This window comes from Sprattus sprattus (genome assembly GCF_963457725.1).
Source record: "Sprattus sprattus genome assembly, chromosome: 13".
Taxonomy (NCBI): domain Eukaryota; kingdom Metazoa; phylum Chordata; class Actinopteri; order Clupeiformes; family Clupeidae; genus Sprattus; species Sprattus sprattus.
Genome location: NC_137911.1, coordinates 18,799,383 through 18,819,481, shown reverse-complemented (window position 1 = coordinate 18,819,481; position 20,099 = coordinate 18,799,383). Strand labels below are relative to the sequence as shown.

The window sequence follows — 20,099 nt, the reverse complement described above, 5'->3', positions numbered from 1 at the left end:
GCCCATTTTTTTTTTCGAGGACGGAGAGGGATGCAGAAGTATAAATTAGGCTTTACAAGTCAATAGTGAGGGGATCTAGGCTAGATGAAGGGTGTCATCTGTTGAGAAGTTACAAGAAGTCAAGCCGGCAGTCTGAAACGTCCTGAAAGGACTGGCGTTTGGATTGCTTAAGAATTTAGAATTTCACGACGTTCCCTTACTGTCACGTGACTCGCTTGATTAGAAGAAGCATGGCGGACATGCATGCGGAGCTCCAAAACAAACTCCTGATTTTTTTCAGTTAGCTGTATTTTAAAATATTATCCAACGATCGTGACAGCATCCACGTTTACTGCATTGGACGCCCAACTTTACTGCAACATGGACGAGGGGAATAAGCTACAATTCCCCTCGCTACCTGCGTCCAAAGAGGATCAATTGGTAGCTATCATGCTAACAAACATCAAACTAGCTAGCTAGCCAGGCAGTAAGCTAAGCTAGATGGCTAGTATTGTGGAAAGGGTTAATAAATAGCAATATCTATACTTTAATAAATAAAATGAATATGTGTTTTAAATTATTTTGTGTGTGAAGACCGAAAAAATCTATTCGTTTGTCCTATATTCTCATCTTAATGTAGTTAACACTTTGCCAACTAAAGCTGTTTATCTTTTGACAACCCCATAGTTGCTCGGTTAAAGGCCTAGCTACCGGGTAATGTGGCTAAGTAGCGTCTGTAAAGCAGATACCATTTGACTAATAGACATGCATCTAAACCTGGATGTGAAATCGCAATGCTTGAATTTAATTACTTGTCTTAAATGTTTGCGGCATCGAAGACCTTGTCAACTCAGGAGACTACTTCCTGAATGCTGGGCATTATGGGCAAGGAGTAACGTTAGCTGACTGGCGTTGAAATTCATAATGCACAGTCATGACTGAGCAACCATAAGACGACACTGATATCACTTGCTAACACTTCTTTATCTTTGTTTTTTAATCTTGTTACATAGGATTGGGCATATCCGATGAGACGAGAGATGCAGGTACTCAACGCATCACCTGAGCTGAAACTTTTAAAATGCAATTGATATGCTCCTCTTAAAGTCTGTGGAAGGAGCTATATTGCACCTTGTAGTAAGCCTTTGCAGCAGTGGACTAGCATGCAGATGTTGCATTCCACACTGTAACTCATTCTCAACATATCTCATTACAATCTAGTTACACAATTGAAACTAATCTAAATGTGTAATGAGCTGTAACTACTGTATTTGTTTTTCTCGCCTTTCCTCTAGGAAATTCTCCCTGGCCTGTTTTTAGGTCCCTACTCAGCGGCCATGAAAAGCAAAGTAGGTTCCTCCTGGACCATACCCACAGTTGCTATATGGACAGCCTCCACATAAACCTAGCATAATTGTTCCGTATTGTGTTTCAGCTTTCTTCACTCGAGAAGAATGGAATAACGCACATTGTATGTGTGAGACAAGACATTGAGGCCAACTTCATCAAGCCAAACTTCCCATTAAAATTTAGGTATGATATGAGAAGTCAACCAGAGATAATGGAATATTGGAACTTCAAGGTGCAGACTGTTATGCTAGTCCAATACGCATTCAATCCAATTTAGCAGATTGTTACAGATTGCAGATTGGTACTTTTTTTTTTTTTTATGTATGTGTGCTCAAGCAACCTTTGGTACAGAGTCCTGGTTCTGTAAAAGGGAAACAAACAAAGTTGCTCGGACCAAGCCATACACTATTCCAGCCAATCAACATGTTGCCTCAGGAGTATAGAAGGGAGGGGTGTAAGCTTCTGAACTCAAATGTTAACCTTTCACCACAATCATGAACTGATTTTTTCACCAGAACGATGTGAAAAGACTAAAGGGGTCAATGTCATGCGGCTGGTTTTGTTTCTTTTTTTTCAGATACCTCGTTTTAGATATTGCCGACAGTCCTGTGGAGAACATCATTAGGTATTTCCCAATGGTACGTTTGATCGACAGGATTGACATCGTACTACACATAGGGTTGTGTTGAAGTGGTTGGGTCAAGTTCCAATGTAACATTTTGATTAAATTTCTTTCTTTGCTCTCCCCAGACTAAAGAATTTGTCGATGGATCTTTAGAAGCTGGAGGTAATATTTCAGAAGATTGTTATGAAGTTGTTGTGTTCATCCATTATTCTGAATAGGTTTACATCCTTTTGAATAAACTGTATTAATTGATGTTATTTTTGTTTCACAGGAAAGGTACTTGTCCATGGAAATGCAGGGATTTCAAGAAGGTATGGATCATCACAGGTCTTCACCCAAATGGGGAAATTCCAGTCATGTGACTTGAGATTAATATCAATGGTAATCTGATTTATTTCTCTTCTAGTGCTGCCTTAGTTATTGCCTACCTTATGGAAACGTTTGGTGTTAAATACAGGTATGTTTTTCAGTAGTGGATATTTAAAAGCCAATTTGCCAAATAATTAGTCTCTTGCCTGAAACAAAAATATGTTAGCCAGACATAAAGCATATTGTCTGAACACCTTGAACTATTTGCGTTAATCAAAATAAATGGTTATCTGATAAGCATTCTGTTCAATGCCCAAACTTTCTTCATAAACTATAGCCTTGTTGAGTTGTTATCTTCCCATTTCATTGTTCAGTAAAACATATTGAAATCATAAATAAAAACAGCAAGTACAGAACATGAAGACGATCTCGCCTTAAGGTCACAGTGATTGTACAACGCTTAGAGCAGTAGTCTGTAGGCAGAGAAATAGATCTGAATCTTAAATGTCTCTTATCTGTGGCTCACAGAAATGGATTCCAGCTAAATCGAGGGAACTTTTTATTTTGTGTTTAATTGCCATTGTAGAACAGATCGGCCACTACCCATAAAACGACATGGCTTTTGCGATACAGAATTGTGATATGTATGGATATGAAGATGCTAATGCACATGCAAGCCATGATGGTGTGTCCTCTTTGCTTTGTGAAACAGGGATGCATTTAGCCACGTACAGGAGAGAAGGTTCTGCATTAATCCCAATATGGGCTTTGTGCATCAGTTACAGGTATGAGACGCATAGCCTGACCAGTCATTCAGTCCTAACCACCATGTTAGATATTGATTGACATGTTGAATTTCTTTTTCAATATGACAGGAATATGAAGCAATCTACCTAGCCAGGCTAACGATTAAAATGATGTCACCTGTCCAGTTGGGGCGACCCTTTTCTATCCAGGCTGGCATGCCAGGTGAGGCATTGGTACACAAACAAGGCATACGTCGTTTTAATACAGAGATCCTGCAAGACTGTGTTTAAGACCCCTTATTATAGCGCCTTTGGTTGTCAAACACAGGTGGCATAATGCCAGTGTGTCTTTTTACATAGTATGCCAGCGTTCCGGAACCAGAGGCGAGGCATTTAGCATTGAGTCTAGAATTATCTACCAATAATGCAGCATACAAGACCATTCCAAACTCCGAAATTTCCAACTTGGAAAAAACTCAGAGAAAAAAATATCCCCTGATTCAGTGAGGTGCATCATTTAATAATTTTGACAAGATTATAAATATGGTTATAACCCTGACATAGCCTCCCATAGATCTTAACAAAATCAAAGGTGAAAAACCTTTAATTGCATGAGAAGAATCAAGCAGAGGCCGTCTGTCAAAATGAGAAAAACGTACATAATTATTAATACCCAGCAGATAGAAGGAAATTCCACAAATGAGTCATCACCACTGTTTTCACATTTGGCTTGATTGCTGTCGTAGTTGGGACATTTCTTTGTCTTGTTTTGGCTTTGTCTGTTGCCTTTGCTTTGCATTTCTTTTGCACTCTTTACCTTTAACATCCGATACCTTTCTCATTTTCACAGGAAGTTTGAAAAGAACATTCGAGGAAGATGATGACTGTGGAAGTATGCAAGTTACAGCTGCACAAAACGGATAAGCTTTAATGAGGGTGCTTTAGGTTTTTTTTTGTTTTGTTTTTTTTTGTTACATTTTTATTGAGATTATGTAAGTGTAAATATTTGAACTTTTGTAAGGAATGGGGTTTGGGGGGAAAGACTGTTTCTGGTGTCTTGAGACCCATGAAGCTGGGGAGGGGGGTGGGTTAGCTTTAATATTTTTTTGTTTTGTTTTGTTATTTTCCTGCGGCTGTATATGCACTGATGAGGTTTTTTGCAGTTTTATAGTATTTAAAGCATATTGCATTTGCAGTGAGACGGTATTGCAAAAATGCACTTTTGATACTTGAATTCCTGTAATTTAGCAGGTCAAGGGCAGGTTGACAAAAGGGAAAGTAATGTCAGTCACTGCCTTTGTGGGGGGTTTGGGTGGCATTGTGGGGGGGTACTTGGGAGGGGGGGGTTCTGAGGCCTGCCTTTTGAGGCTTGGGTCCTAGGGCTTTCAGGGGCGTCTCGATGTGAGCCGACGCCCAGCTTAAGAGGAAACAGCTTACCGAAATTTAACCCACTGCTCAATTAAAAAAAGAAATGGCTAACTTAATTGGTTTGTGTTATTTAAAGCAACGACATGCTACAATTTGCCATTTTTGAGGTATGGTTTTATAGGCAACTAGTTTTGGTATCGGTTTAAATTTAATTTTGATGGTATGTGTTGTCAGTGTGAGGTTTTTTTTGTTATGCCCTTAAGGTTGTATCTCAGTAGATGTAGATCAAAACTCATGTTGGCTGGGGGTCATTCCATGAGATTTGAACTATGGGCCTCCACCACACCATCTCAGAATTGACTAATAATCTTTTGTGATGACAAAAAAATTACCTTGACCCATGACCTCTTGAGATGACGCTCCCATAATTTGAGCTTCCTACTCCCAAAACCTTTTTGTTTAGAATAGATGTAGTGTTTGTGAAAATTACCTTTTAAATTCAGCTTTTTGCAGTCATTTTTAAAGAAATGTTTCTGATTTTTGGAGGTTAGTTACTTGGCCATATGTTCTGAAATGTGGCATGCTGATTCAGTATGTCCTGTATGTTGCAAGATGTGTAATTTGTTTTATGATGGATGGAATGGCTGAATAGATATAGAGGGCCAAACTGGCATGGCTTTAAAATTTGTCTTAATAATATTTAAAGGCATAAAGTCGGGAAAATAAAAGTGTTCAGACCTGATTTTTCAGTTTTGCACCATGTATAGCATCTATCTAAAAATGATTAAAGCATCCGTTTGGATAGTGCACTTAATGACAAGGGTCAATTTAGCTGGTAGCCGATGTCCAATTTACTAATTGTTAGGGAACATTTTATGTACGAACATACGTTTTTTAACATGTGTTAAAAATTGCAAGTTTGAGTTCCTTCTAGAATAGTTTGTTGGGAACTGCAGATGTATTGTCACGTTTGAAATGATGTTCGTTTGTCTAACCCTCGTACTGTGCAAAAACAAATAATTACATAGATTATGTTATGGGTCAACTGCGTAAATATGTCCAGAACTTATTACTATTAGAAAATTCAACATCAATCCAAATCAGAAGTGTTGTGTTGGGAGTAAGAGGCTTTCATGTTGGGATATGTCATCTCCGAGTGTATTTATCAAGGGTAAAATATCAGCCAATTCTGAGATGGTGTGGTGGAAATATTTTCCCAGTTTGGTTCAAATGACGTGGAATGACCCCTGTGGTAAAAAGAAAAACAAACAGATGTGAAACTTCTTTCCATTTCTGCATCCGCACATCGCAAGGAAGACTGGCTGAACAGCGGGTAAACGCCAAGCATAAGGAATCGGAACTTCCACACACTGTTTTTGCATTTGTAAATTTGTCTCCACCTTAATAGCAGCACAAGTGTGTCCAGTTTCCAGGTGCACACATAAGGGCTAAAACGCTAAACTCAAGTAATGAAAAGATTATCACGCCAACATAGCAGTTTGGGAGGAGCAGAAGTAAAGGCCCTGTTCCAAACGGGAGCGGGTTAAACTGATAAGGGGGACCAATGGTGGACAGTGAGCTTATGGAAAGTTGACCTTTGTTGCCTCAGAAGGAATTGACCCTTCCGCGACCACTCCCCAAAACGTTAACTGATCAATCATAGCATAGCAACGGTGACTAAGCTCGGGACCTCAGTCAAGCGAGCCATTTTGATGAATGGAAGTCAATGAGAGAGACGTCTGCTCGAGAAGAGAAAATGAAACGTTGTGCTTATGGAGTGTGTAATTCTGACAGGCGATATCCAAAAAGGCAGGAGGGAGGGGTAACATTTTATCCCTTCCCGAAACCCAAGACCCAGAGAGAGAAATGCCTGCTGTGGAAATGCCTGCTGTTGGCTTTTTACAATCCAAACAAGTGGTTAAATCTACAGTGCCTCACCTTCCTTTGTCTTAGTGTTGTAAATGTTAGCGAACATTGTTTGTGTTACTAACACTTCTAGTCCCTCGTAATCCAAAAATCGAAATACTAGCATAACTATTTCAATAATTTAATTGTAACTAGAAAATGCATTTCCTGAAGGAAATACCAGTGCATGAAATGCAAAGGTTAAGAAAGGAAGAAGAAAAGAAAGAAGAGTGAAAGAAGGAAAGACAAAAGGAAAGAAGAGTGAAGAAAGGAGAGAAGAGTGGAAGAAGGAAAGAAGAAAGGAGAGAAGAGTGAAAGAAGGAAAGAAGAAAAGAAAGAAGAGTGAAGAAAGGAAAGAAGAGTGGAAGAAGGAAAGAAGAAAAGAAAGAAGAGTGAAATAATGAAAGAAGAAAGGAAAGAAGAGTGTAAGAAGAAAAGAAAGAAGAGTGAAAGAAGGAAAGAAGAAAGGAAAGAAGAGTGAAAGAAGGAAAGAAGAGTGTAAGAAGGAAAGAAGAAAGGAAAGAAGAGTGAAGAAAGGAAAGAAAAGTGGAAGAAGGAAAGAAGAGTGGATGAAGGAAAAAAGAAAGGCAAGAAGAGTGGAAGAAGGAAAGAAAAATGGAAGAAGAAAAGAAGAAAGGAAAGAAGAGTGGAAGAAGGAAAGAAGAGTGAACAAGAGTGGCTCTTGATGAAGAGATAAAGAGAGAGTGAAAATATTGAAAAAAGGAGATAAAAATGGAGTGAAGAAAAGAGATTGAGTGTGAGAGAAAGTAGACTGAGAGAGAAAGATGGAGAGATGGAGAGAAAAAAAATAGAGAATGGATGGTGTCTTAATGTTCCTAGTTACAGTTAAATTGAGAGGGACAGAGAGGAGAGGTTCCTTGGATTTGGCGCAGGTGTCAGTGAAGCACAGGTGCAAGCCAGTTTAAAGACCCTATTATGATGTCATAATGGCCCAATGTAAGTCAATGGGAGAAATTTATATTCGTTTTTCTTTAATATCTTAAAAAGTATAACGTTTAGAAAAGTGAAAAATACATAGCATAAGTGTCGTTTACAAGACCTACGCGACAAAGTTTGAATGAAGTTTCTACGTTAAGCGGTTCGGGCTGAATTAATCGCAGAAAAAGGTAACAAGAATAAGAAAAAGAAGAAGCCTAGGAATAACAATACAGGGCATTTCATGCACTGTAATAACATAATACATGACATCCTCTGCTAAGAGGCACCATTTAGGCCACGTTCTTTCATTTAAAACATTATGGGTCTTTTCGAATTGTAGGGTAGCTGCCCAATTAAAACGGAACCTATGTAACATTTATGTTCTGGAACAAACACATTATTGTTCTGAAATGATTCAGCTCAAATGACAGCAACCAAAGAAGTTGAATAAATAAACTTTTAATAACACCTGGACATTTTATCACACCCCATATTTAAAAATAAACCCCTTCAAGTGCTCCCTGCACAATGTGTTTTTCCACTACTTCTGTTTATGTTACAATGATTCAAGATACCCTCACCACTTTAATAAATTACAGAATTCTGAAGTCGTTTTTAAAAGAAACAAAAAAAAAATCACAACTTCAATCTATTTGATAGATGTTCAACCAGAAGTTCAGTAAGAAGTATATTAAGACCAGTGATCACTTCAGCTGGTTTAAACCATGATGACAACACCTTCTGCCATAAACCCAAAAACAAAAAAATACAAAAGGTTAAGGTAAAAAAAAATGTATTTCAATATATATATATATATTAATATATATGTTTGTTTAAATTGCAAAAGTCTTTGGATATTACAACTGAGAAAAGTAACAAAACATTCATCACATAAGTTACATTCAAGGCAATGTACAGGAAGGCCTTCTTGATTTTTTTTTTGTTCTTTCATTTAAGTACCTTAAACTTTCCATAGACTCTCCCAACTAAGGCTGTCCACATCTTTCTGTAGAAAGTCCCGAACTAGGCTATCCACATCTTTCCATAGAAAGACCCAAACTAGGCTATCAACATGAGATGAGAGGATGTCAACATGCATCCAGATTTATACTACTTTTGTTGGAAAGATTTAACTTCTAACAGCATTAATGGATTGATTTTTTTTCTCCCTAAACAGTTTAATATTTTTAAGTCTGGTAAAATACTACACAGCTTACACATGCTTGCCAGTGAGTGTCAACTTATCGTTTACTGTATGGCAAAAATGCCTTTTTTCACCAGTTCTCATAGCCAAGGGAGGCTAGTCTCTCGTGGGTAAAAGCACAATTGATAGGACGAGGGGACTTCCAGGGGACAGTGCCAGGCACCCCCCCACACACACCCCCACCAGCCGATAATCCACAGTAATGATGTTCGAGTTCACTCAAAGAAACGGCACTGCATGTAGGACTCATCAGAAACGGAGTAGCCAAACTTCTTGTAGAAGTCCACGTTGGTTGACGAGCATTCCAGTGTTATTTTGTAGCACTGCAGTTTCTTACTGAGGAGGGTGAGGGTTGACACTAAGCTGAAACCAAATAAAGAAAAACGTGAGCGAAGTTTCAAAGGGAGAGTGGGAAAACTAAGAACTTTTGTCCCCCTTTAAAATCAGTCACGCCTTAAGGTCAACAACCAGCTATCTAGCACACAACCAGGTGGAAGACAGTGTCCCCCGCCTTGAGTTCTATGATGTGGCCTTCATGGCTGCTTCAGTCTTACTCACAGTTTGCCCAGCTGCTTTCCTCTGCATGTACTGCTCACCACCACCTCCTCCACTCGCCCTCTCTGAGAGAAAACACACACGCATAAACACACGCACAAACACACACACAAAGATATCTCACTGAACGTACAGAGCATTCGGACAACGAAAAAGTACAATGATAATTGTTGAATGGAGAGATGGATGTGATGACTAAAAGGGGTGATGAAAATGGTTTGAATGATGGATGGATGGGAATCATGCGCTACCTTTGCACAGCCGTGGATGAATTTGTGTTCTATGATCAGGGTTGCTGTGGCAACAATTTGTCCGAGCTGTGTGTCCTCTACCACTACGATGTAGTAATCACCAGTCTTCCTCATGTGCTCAAAGTTCTCTGTAATTGGTCAAAGCATAAGCAACCTCAGGAACTGCATCGAGGCACAACTGAACAACATTGGACTGTTTACAAAATTAAATATTGTAAGGTATAGACATCACATTTTCACCAGTGTGATCCTCCTAAACATCACCAATACAAAAATAGAAATGAGAGAGAACCTGAACTTACTGATAAACTGCTCAGGGGTCACATCCCCTGCCGCTGTGAGTTCAGACAACACTTTGTAGTATCCTAAACCATAAGGAAATATACAAAAACATGAATGCCACTATTTGGTGGAAAGCATGTTCACTTTTACTCAACCACAACTAACTTAATTTGCAGTCTGCAGAACGCAATTTGCAATACAAAATGTTATAATAGTGAGCATTTGTGAGTTCTGTACAGTGCTTGAAGACAGTTTTCATTTTTATAGGGTTTCAACAAAGATATCCCCACACCTGTGTAGTTACACAAATAAGCTTCTTGACAGAGCCTGGGGGCAGTGAAGTCGTACCTTTGTTGAAGTCAGCTGTGCAGAGGGGGCGCAGGAGCAGCCCCTCCCCGGGCTGAGAGGGGCAGATGGGGGGGGAGAAGGACACAGAGCTGTTGCCCCAATCCAGCTCCTTCAGCAGGGAGGGCTCGAACAGGGGCGTCTCGTCCAGCAACATTCCAGCGGCCTCAGGGAAAGCATGCACCCCTACACACAATTTCACGGAGCCATCAGTCCAGGCAGAAAGGCAAAAAAACTATATGCCTCTCAAATAAGACTGGCAAGCGGTTTAGCCTTAATAATGTGTATTCTTACATCAGAAGAGGCATTAAGCCTTAATAATGTCTATTCTTACATCAGAAGAGGCATTAAGCCTTAATAATGTGTATTCTTACATCCAACTACAGCTAAACCGCTAGTAGTTTGTTGACCCTGTGGATTTTGATAAAGCAAATATGTTTCTTGTACCTTCAGTTAGAAAGTTAATCATTGTTGGAAGATTCTATGAAGTGGCTTCACTGACAAAGTTTCCAGCAAATTTCATATTGTGGCCTTATCTTAAGATTTAATTGCATGTTATCGGTCTCTTTTATCTATCCCTATTTTCAGCACTTAAGTGTGCTGAACAACTTTCTAGTTCCCTGCAAACCAGGATGTGGAACCCATAGATATATAGAATTACTTCTATATATCTATGGTGGAACCTGTCAACATGTCATTGAGATTACAGCCAAAGCCATTGTATAGTATATCATACCTAAGTGACGTGTCAAGTAGTTTGTGACCATCAAATCCAGGGAAGGGACCTTTAAACTGATAATTGCCCAGGCAAATACATCTTTATAGCAGTTGCTCTTTCACTTTCAGACAGCGATGTGTACAACAACGTATTGTACAAATTCCGCCAAATAGTTGTTTCAGATCATTCAGAATTTCAAAGCGTCTTAACTTCTGAAATCATACTTCACACTAACGTAAAAAGACTTCACTAGCCAACTGAACTTAGCTGTGATAGAAGCCGGCAAGCTAATTTGAAGCCTTTATATTAAAAACCATGTACCTTAGTGTAACGCAACAACTATAGACAGACGGAAACCGATAGAGACAGTGCACATTTTCTGGGTCATGCCCATGGCAACATTATCCAACAAGGAAAACAGTGTTAGCCGGCTAACTAGATACATAGCTATTGACTGTCAGACAACAAGAGTTGTGTCATTTTAAAAAAAAAACTAATAAGAAGGATTTAAGTACTCACAGAAAAGCCAAGGTTTGAAACGTCGGCAGGAGTCTTCTTAAATGAATGAATACCTTACCAAACCCTAAAGACAGGCAGTATTCCAACGTAACACATTTCCTCCTCCTACTGACTGCATGGTAATGACGTGGCACACATGCCAAGAATACAGGGCGCGGCTCAATGACGTCAAATGAGAATTAAGTATTTGGTTATGATTCAGGTCTATGGTATTTATCTGTCGCTTTTGTCCAAAGCGATTTGCATTTTTATAAATATTATATATGGTCGATCAGGTTTTTCTTCATTTAAAAGTGTTATTTGTTATATGATAACAAGATATCAGACCAGTTTATGTTGTGGAATAAAAGGTATTGAAGGTAATTTATTTCAGCAGTTCCTGTTAGCCCTGTTAGTTGGGGACAATAACTATCAAAACTAAATGTTTGAGATCCCTTGCTCATCCAGGTTAGCCCTGTTAGGGGATATAAGACATACCTCTTGACAAAAGATCCAAAGGGCACTATATCAAACTGGCCATGATAGCTGGCATGATAGCTGGCAATACATGTATTGAAAAGTGCAAACCCTCCGTCCTTCTCCATGTGGCTGAAAGAAATGTCCTTATACAGTACATGGTGTCGGAAAAAATTATGTTCAACCTTAAAAGGAAGCCACATCTCTTTGCTAAATGTTGGTCTGGTTTTAAGAACTATATATATACTATGCCACAGCCAGATGTGAGTTGACCAGTGTATACTGATATGTAATTGGTGTTTTTCTTGCCAAATATGCATCTTTGCTGCTTATATATGTGAATTTGCATTACATTCAATTATTAAACCCCTGTGTGAACCCATTTAAAGGAAAACCATAAAAGGCGACTTCCAAATAAAGTTGTGGATTATAATTTATTTAAGTGTACTCAACTTAAACACCTTGTACCTTAGCTGAGGACCAAGGCGGCCTATTAATCAATTATTATATGTCAGCAAACATCTTAACTCAGTGCTTGAATCTTCATTCAGATGAAGATTATGAAGGCTTAAATGTTGGGAACTTGGATGACTGGTTGCTGTTCTAAAATGGTTTGCGCTCTGTACTTCTTTAAATGGCAATATTTATATTTATTAGCTTGTAATTTCTGCTTTTGTTACTGATGTTGGCAGAACCAAGTTGCTCGAATAGACGTTTATCGCGCGTGCAAGTTTTGGCATTAATCTGACGCCATATGGGAAACACAGGTTTTTAAACAGTTTCATTAAAATAGTTGTATAACCATGCCAGCACACAACTATTTTAAATACATATGGTGTGTGATCCACACACAGAGCCTTGAGGTCAGTCGGTTTAGGCAATGTCACTTGACTCCAGGGCAACAATCAATATAATGGAAGGAGCCTAATAATAATTACAGTAGGACTCAATCTATAATTGGGGTATGGATACTTGGACTATGAGGCCCCAGTACAACTAATGATCCATAGTCATTGCATAGAGTCAATGATACAGTAACCCAAGAGAGTCATTAGTGCGATCTGGTGGTTCACCTTGCCAGATGCTGTAATGCCAAACAGTAAAATGATGATGGATGATGTGGATGGTCTTTGTTTATTGGTCTGACAGTGCCTGAAAGAGTGCAATCTCAGAGTTGTGGTCACTCATGAAGACTGTCTGCTGTCAAATCATGTTGTTCAATGGTCAGATTTATTAGTGTCTGATCAGGATGTTCAATTATAAAGCTGCCAGTTTGTTCTGTATCTGTTGTTAAGCTTCAGACTGATCAAAACATGATTTACCCCTAAGGGGTTTTAAAATGTAAACTGTTCTAACTGTAAACTTTTTTCATTCTGTATTAATAGTAATGCTCATATGAGACACAACTGAAGAATAAGAAGGGGGTTTGTTTGATTTGTTGTTTCTTCTGAGCAATAACTTTTAAAATTCTTGATTCTAAAAAAGCCTGTCATTAATCCCCAGGAGTCATGCACTATGGATTATTGGGGCAAGATGTTCCCATGGGGCCAGAACGTCTGCAAGGGTGTCCCAGGATCACTGGCATTTCTCCTAGGTGATGTGAATGTGTGTGCATCTCTTCTATGAAAGTTGTGCTCCAGAGTGGGAAAAAAATCGTCGCTCCAGTTGCCTATACCAGCAGATCTACAGAGTTTCGATATACCATTGTAGTTGGCTTCATTAGATGCATATCTGCTTCCCACTGGCATTTCTTCACTTTTATTAGTAACAAACAGGATTGAAAGAAAGGATTGAAATGCAATTCATTTTGTGGGTACTTCAAAGTTCAAATCCCCTCCAGGAGGTTTTGAAGCTTGCCTGTTGGTCCCTGTTGTAAACAAACTTGCTGTATTGGCTGGATATAGGCAGACAGTTACTGGAACTCACATGTCTCTTGTATTGATTTTTTTTTCCTCTTGTGCTGTCCAACATTAAGACAAATACATTGAGCACGTTAGCCCTTTCAAATGATTTCAGGCTAACTGCACGGCACGTCAGGACTATGAGGCACCAGGAAGACACGGGCCCAGCAAAAAGGCTCTCCAGGATGTCAGAGATGGAAAAAAACATGACAGGGTCTTCCGTCATTTTTCCACATATTGGCAGCTCTGATTCATTAAGTGGTGGGGGGAGACTTAGAAAATATGTTATATGTGCAATTTTGGGAACTGGTCCAAGCTGGTTCCCCTTCAAAGGATACAGTATTTTCTGGAAGTAATCCAACTCCAAGTCCGGTCATTTTCCATAATACTTTGACGTCTTGATATTTCTTATCTTTTCTCAATCAGTTTTTTGAGAAGATCATTATGTTCTGTCTTGTAACATTGCAAAGATAACAGACAAGCCTGGATCCTGCCAATTCAAGTGAAGTGTGTAGCCTGGCCAGGAGCGATAAAGGAACAACGCACACATGATTATTGCTGACATTATGCATCACATTACCGTTTCAAATGCCATTCTATGTTATGACAATGGTTCAGAATGCTTACTGCTTGTAGAATATAATACATGCATGCACACAGTCTGTGTGTGTGTGTGTGTGTGCACGTGTGTGTGTGTGTATGTATTTATGTATGTATGTATACAGTATGTATGTATGAATTATTGCATGCATGCTTATATGCATGTTTACAGATACATTTACTGTTTATCATGTATTTACTGTAATAATTATAGACAATTATATTACAATCACAATCCATCAGATGAAATTATGTATAGTCCCTGACCAACACGTTAGAGAGCTCATTCATACATCTTCCTGTAGCTGTAGCTGGTAAGGGAAACTGAGACGCAGCAGGTATTGAATGAGGCGTTCGGGAAATAGGGGGGCAGTGGCCATAAAGAGTGGCAGGCAGAAAGCTGATCCACTGGTTCACATGACTCCACACGGAGCATTGCATTGATGCAGTGATGATACAAATCTGGGAGATATGGCCTGTCTGCTAGTAATGGGTATATTGAGACATGAGATGCGTGCTGCTTTCACAGGCCGTGTGTGGGGACAACACTATGGGACTGTTTAGTTAAGGAAATGCAGCGTTAATGGCTTGTGTTGATTCTTGAAGGCCATACGTTTCAGTACGTTCAGGCAGCAATCAAGGTCTATTTTTACCATAACATTGTTATATCCATCTGTACAATGACATCACATTAACTGCTCATATAGTACATTGTGCCACTCTTTAATTTTCTTCAGGGAATCTGGAATCTGCATACATTTTGTTTTAACTCACATGCCATTCTGAATCTGTGAATGGATGTGCTTCCCATATCTATTCACTGTACCAGAAGCTTACTATCAGTCTTGTGAGGGAAAAAAAGCAAACACAGAAACACTGGTCAGCACACCTCAGCTGCCATTCGCTGTTGCTTTTGCCTTTGCACACTGATACAGATCAATGCAGAGAGAGGGAGCGTGTGCCACACAGACCGGTGGAGCCAGAGACTTCCCCCATGATTAGATTAGTCTTTCTGCATAACTCAGAGGGCCATGCACCTCAATCTCATCTTGTTCTCAAAAGCTGCTCTAGGAGCAGTGCTGCGGCACGCTAATGACAGCAGCATGATGTTATCAGGCCGAGAGTGAGTGTGTGTGTGTGTGTGTGTGTGTGTGTGTGTGTGTGGGGGGGGGGGGGGGGGGGTTAGGAGAAACACACACAAAGACACAGTTTTTCGTTTTTCAGCTGTTCAGGTACCTTAGCCTACAGTAAGCCCAGATGTCTGCAGATATCTTGGGCTGTTTAAAGTCTGATTAACATATCTTGTAGGGGTGGACTTGGAGTAATAGTGCTCGTAAAGCAGCAGAGAAACCTGGGGGACCTTTTTTGCATTTCCGAACTGGATACAATGCGATATAAAATATTCATGATGCCCCCCATGCCACTCGGTTGTTGGTCAGATCGATGGAACAGTAATATCGGCCATATCAGCGGCCTCTTTTATCAGGCCCCTGTGCTGCCATGATGAACTCTGCCATCTTAATGGGTACAATGTGTTTCTGTCTTCTTCCTGAATGGGTAATCAGAATATAACCATGAATGTCCTAGGTAGTATTGGTCATGACCGATGGGTGACCGATATTTTATTAGATTAAATATTCAACTAAAAGCGTGATTTTTTCAGCTTTTTTATCAGAGGTGTCAGGATGTCATCAGCCTCTCAAAACATCTCACTTGTGGGGTGAAATTAAACACTGAATAGTCCCCTGTCCAAGGTCCTGAGACCATGTCAATTGTAGTTTGACAATTGTATACAGGCCTGGTTCATTGGTACAAAAATAACATAGGCATTGAATTCCTTCAATCTGAGATTTAGACCGCACAGACATTATTCTTCAAGAAACGAATTTTTAAACTTAATTTAGAGAAGCAACATTTTCCCTGTTAGAGTAGGCTAATACATTAGACAGCTTGTCATGGGTGGCAGGTGGTGGGCCTAGTTGTAGACTTATTTGGACAAGATGGCACTTACTGAATATTTAATAACATGTTCAGAGAGAGGTGTGTTGCTGCAGAGTGATCTCATTTTTAAATCTCCCACCATCTCTTCAATTTAATCTACAAATGTAAAATAGTTCTTCAGTTATTAATAATATATTAGAGCACAATGAACTGTGTGTCAGGGGATTCAAACAGGCTAGTCGTTACTAAAAACTTGGACATGACATCAACCTTTTAATGACTAGCCTGCATAAGCAGTGCTAACAAGTTATTGGATTTGGCCTGTAATCCTTTTAGGCTACCGGATGCAAGGCATCCACTATCTCTTTTTTTCTTGACATTTGACACTGGATTTTAAAGAGGTTAGTGAAAACGACATATGGATCTGAGAGGGTCCCGTGTCAAAATGTCTTGATTCTGTGTTGAGCGACACAGAAAACGCCGGATGTAGACAAAATGAAGGAAGAGCCGTATCGATCAAGAAATCAATAAATCAAGCACTCAATGCTATCTAAAGGCTTAGACCGTTTCCTTTCCAACAAGGCTGTCCGGCTAAACAGAAGAGTCTATTATTGTCGACTAATTACACTGAGGGCGATGGCTGATTGATGACTCCACCAATCGCCATTTGAATTATAAGATTTGAATACATTAGGAACAAGAAGCATGTTGGCCTATAATTAATAAAATACAGCAATAAGGGTATATGTAAGGTATTAAGACCTTAAGGCAAACGCTCAACTCCAAACGTGATCAATTAATTCCTTTTTTCTTCTCCTCCTTTCTCCGCTGCCACTTAATGTGGGAGTAGCGGACGGGTCCTTCCGTTTGGTGAAGTAGATGGCCTGCCCCCTGAAATTACTGAACTACATCCTGGATACAGAGTAGACGCACATTCTCCCTGGGATTGATACTGGAGAAGTCTATAAGAGGAGGCGGAGAACCACGTCGCACTTCAGTCTGGGACTATCGGAGATAACGGACACAACATCTGTTTGATTTAGACTGAAGGACCATATCAACATTAAGCATTTTACAACCGAATTCGACTAGATCATTTGAGAGGTGAGTCATGGGAGTGCATTAAGAAGGTTTTCTAAAAAGCATTTTACATATTTGAGTTTGTTTGAGCTTTGGTTTTAAAATCTTAGATGATGACCATGATCTTACATCCTTGTTGATATGATTTGCTCATCCAAATTCATGTTGTAACCTTGTAGTGTGCATGTCCAGGCATGTCTCTTATCTAGTGAGCTTTTCAAGAGCTGTTCTGTAATTGCATTTATGTTGTTCATTGCATCGTAAAATGCTGTAATGAATCTTAGTGTCTCAATTACACAAAAATGGTTAAAAGTCTTAAATGATTAATTTGGAATTACATTTTTAGTTTGGGATGAGTTGATGTTTCACCATCACAATCATAAACCATCCACTGCTTTCTATCCAGTGCTTGTCATTTATTTTATATGTGCAAGCCTTCTTTTTAGATAGTGATTGACATTTCTGCCCTTCTGTCCCACAGACTAAAGGGGCAGGAATGTCCGAGAAGAAATCCCGAAACCCTGACGCCCGCCCCAAAAACCTGCGAAGCTGGAGTGCAGACAGTTATGTGTGGAACAGAAAGAAGCGTTCCCGAGCCTCCCAGAACGAGACCCGGGTCTGGGGAGATGACACTGAGGGCCCTGAGGACCAGGGGGCACGCTCGGCATCCAGCTCCCGCCGCTGGAGAGAGAGGAAGTGCAGCTGCTCACTCCTCACCGACGGAGACCTGGACGTGCCCTGCAGGAAAGCGTTGTCACGGCGATCCCTGCGGCAGAAATTCCAAGACGCCATGGGTCAGTGTCTTCCTCTTCGTACGCACCACCACCACCACCGTCACCACCACCACCACCACGCGTCTGGGGCCTCGCGCCCGTTCTCTGTTCTGCTGTGGTCCAAGCGGAAGATCCACGTGTCTGAGCTCATGGAGGACAAGTGCCCCTTCTCCCCCAAGTCTGAGCTGGCTCAGTGTTGGCACCTGATAAAGAAACACGGGGCTCACGGCAGGCCTGCACTGGGGACAGCGGCTGAACGCAAAGCTTCGCTTGCCCCCTCCTCACCTCCAGCTTTGATCTCATGGGAGGAGATGTCCTCTCAATCCTCCCAGAGGACCCAGAGTCTGGACGACTGGGACCCATCCTGTTGCCACCCTGACTCGGATGACTGCTGCTCGCACACTGACTACATCCTGGTGCCGGACCTGCTTCAGATCAACAACAACTCGTGCTACTGGGGCGTTCTGGACCGGTTTCAGGCGGAAGAGCTCCTGGAGGGCCAGCCGGAGGGCACCTTCCTGCTCCGCGACTCGGCCCAGGACGAGTTTCTCTTCTCGGTCAGCTTCCGCCGCTACAGCCGCTCGCTGCACGCTCGAATCGAGCAGAGCGGCAAGCGCTTTAGCTTCGACGGCCGCGACCCGTGCATGTACCAGGACTCCAGCGTCACAGGCCTCCTCAGGCACTACAGCGACCCGGCCACCTGCCTCTTCTTCGAGCCGCTGCTGTCCCGCCCGCTGCCCAGGACCTTCCCCTTCTCCCTGCAGCACCTGTGCAGGGCTATGGTGTGCAGCCGCACCACCTACCAGGGCATCGAGGCTCTGCCCCTGCCCTGCCCCCTGAGGGACTACCTCAGGCAGTATCACTTTAAGTGCAGTGGAGCCTGCGCTGTTTAAGACTGGGAGACAAGACTCAAGTTTCTTTTCTGTTAATGAGGATATGTGCAAATGGATGTTGTGAACTGAGAGAGACAATGCGAATGTACACACAATGTGTTCTTACTCCCTCTTGTGGTTTTTTTTGTGAGGGGCTAATGGGACACATGGATTATGTCTTCATTTAAAAAAAAAAAAAACCTGTTTGTTCATGGTAAATGGTGCAAAATGTGAGATAGGGTTTTGTAGGGTATAATGGTACAAATGATACACCAGTTTTGGTAAAACACAGGCATCTGATCATTTCAAACAGCATGACTTTGTTAGTAGATATGCTTTCAAATTAGCACAAATCTCCAATCATTGAGCTTCTTTTCACTATACCACTATTCGTTAACAGTTTACATATATATGTCTTTCATAAAATGCCTTACTTAAAAGTCCTCACTTTGCACCTGAATACTGTTTGCTTGTCAGGGACGTATGGACAGTGAAGTATCAAAAACATTCCACAAGATGGCGGTACTAACAAACGATTCATATTTGCCATCACAGTGCATGACATTGAAGGGCTATCTAAAGGTTTCAAGTTGATTTTTGATAAATCTTAAGAAACTCCACAATGTTCTTACTTTCTTACAAGTTTGAAGCGATGTGCATTTAAATATCATTACCCCACATTAAACATGGCACTTTTATGTTTGTCACATTTCCTCTATCTTCTAGGTGGATTTAAAAACACTGTGACTTCATAATATCATTGGAATTTTTACAAATAACATTGCATCCTCTGCATTTAATGAATATTCTGCACATTTAAATACATCCAATAAACATCCTTCAGCAGCACAGTCATGAGTAATCACTCTTGCCAGTTGTTTCCATTCAACTTTTTCTTTCCCCAGTTTATATGTCTAATCGGTGCCCATCCTATTTAAAGAGAGGAAGTAGATACAATTAGCTTCCTAAGTGAAATATATTGTTGCTGTAAGCAGAGCGGGGCATCGGGGAGTTAGGTTCATCATTGTCAGAGCGGAGGAGACAGCACAGGAAGTCAGGTTCCGCACATAGATATGATTTCATCAAGCACATTGGATAATGCGGGTCTGGGCATGAGCAGATCATTTTAACCAGTTTAATCATTATCTCTCAGTCTTCTGGTCGGACTTCTAGCAACTCATGAAAATGAATTGAAAATTATAGACATTGGTTTGAAACTGTAACTGTGTTCTTCTCAGTGAACAAGGCTAGGATCACAGTAACTGGAGTCACAATAATTGACCTGCAGACACATAAAATAAAATACTCTCGTAAATTGATTATTACACAGCTTCATTTTAGGTTTTTCTGATACCGACTGGTATCAATATCTTTGCAAGGA

The 20,099-nt window shown here is 40.5% G+C and overlaps 3 protein-coding genes across 3 annotated transcripts; 2 read left to right on the top strand and 1 right to left on the bottom strand.

The window, feature by feature from the left end:
* The first annotated feature begins 234 nt into the window (after positions 1-234).
* On the top strand, positions 235-4,040 carry styx (serine/threonine/tyrosine interacting protein). Its single transcript, XM_080849909.1, has 11 exons — positions 235-420; positions 993-1,025; positions 1,275-1,328; positions 1,415-1,512; positions 1,907-1,967; positions 2,080-2,116; positions 2,226-2,265; positions 2,361-2,411; positions 2,976-3,048; positions 3,139-3,232; positions 3,860-4,040. The coding sequence occupies exons 1-11, from the start codon at positions 361-363 to the stop codon at positions 3,931-3,933; spliced, it is 675 nt and encodes a 224-aa protein (XP_080706035.1). The 5' UTR covers positions 235-360; the 3' UTR covers positions 3,934-4,040.
* Positions 4,041-8,206: 4,166 nt separating this feature from the next.
* gnpnat1 (glucosamine-phosphate N-acetyltransferase 1) lies at positions 8,207-11,201 on the bottom strand. Its single transcript, XM_080849599.1, has 6 exons — positions 11,096-11,201; positions 9,862-10,044; positions 9,534-9,596; positions 9,232-9,359; positions 8,984-9,045; positions 8,207-8,788 (listed from the first exon to the last, which is right to left on the bottom strand). Exons 2-6 carry the CDS (start codon positions 10,013-10,015, stop codon positions 8,641-8,643), a joined length of 555 nt encoding a protein of 184 aa, XP_080705725.1. The 5' UTR covers positions 10,016-10,044; positions 11,096-11,201; the 3' UTR covers positions 8,207-8,640.
* Positions 11,202-17,569: 6,368 nt separating this feature from the next.
* socs4 (suppressor of cytokine signaling 4) lies at positions 17,570-18,739 on the top strand (the record flags this gene model as incomplete). The annotated part of the gene is made up of 1 exon (XM_080850729.1): positions 17,570-18,739. One exon carries the CDS (start codon positions 17,570-17,572, stop codon positions 18,737-18,739), a length of 1,170 nt encoding a protein of 389 aa, XP_080706855.1.
* Positions 18,740-20,099: the final 1,360 nt, after the last annotated feature.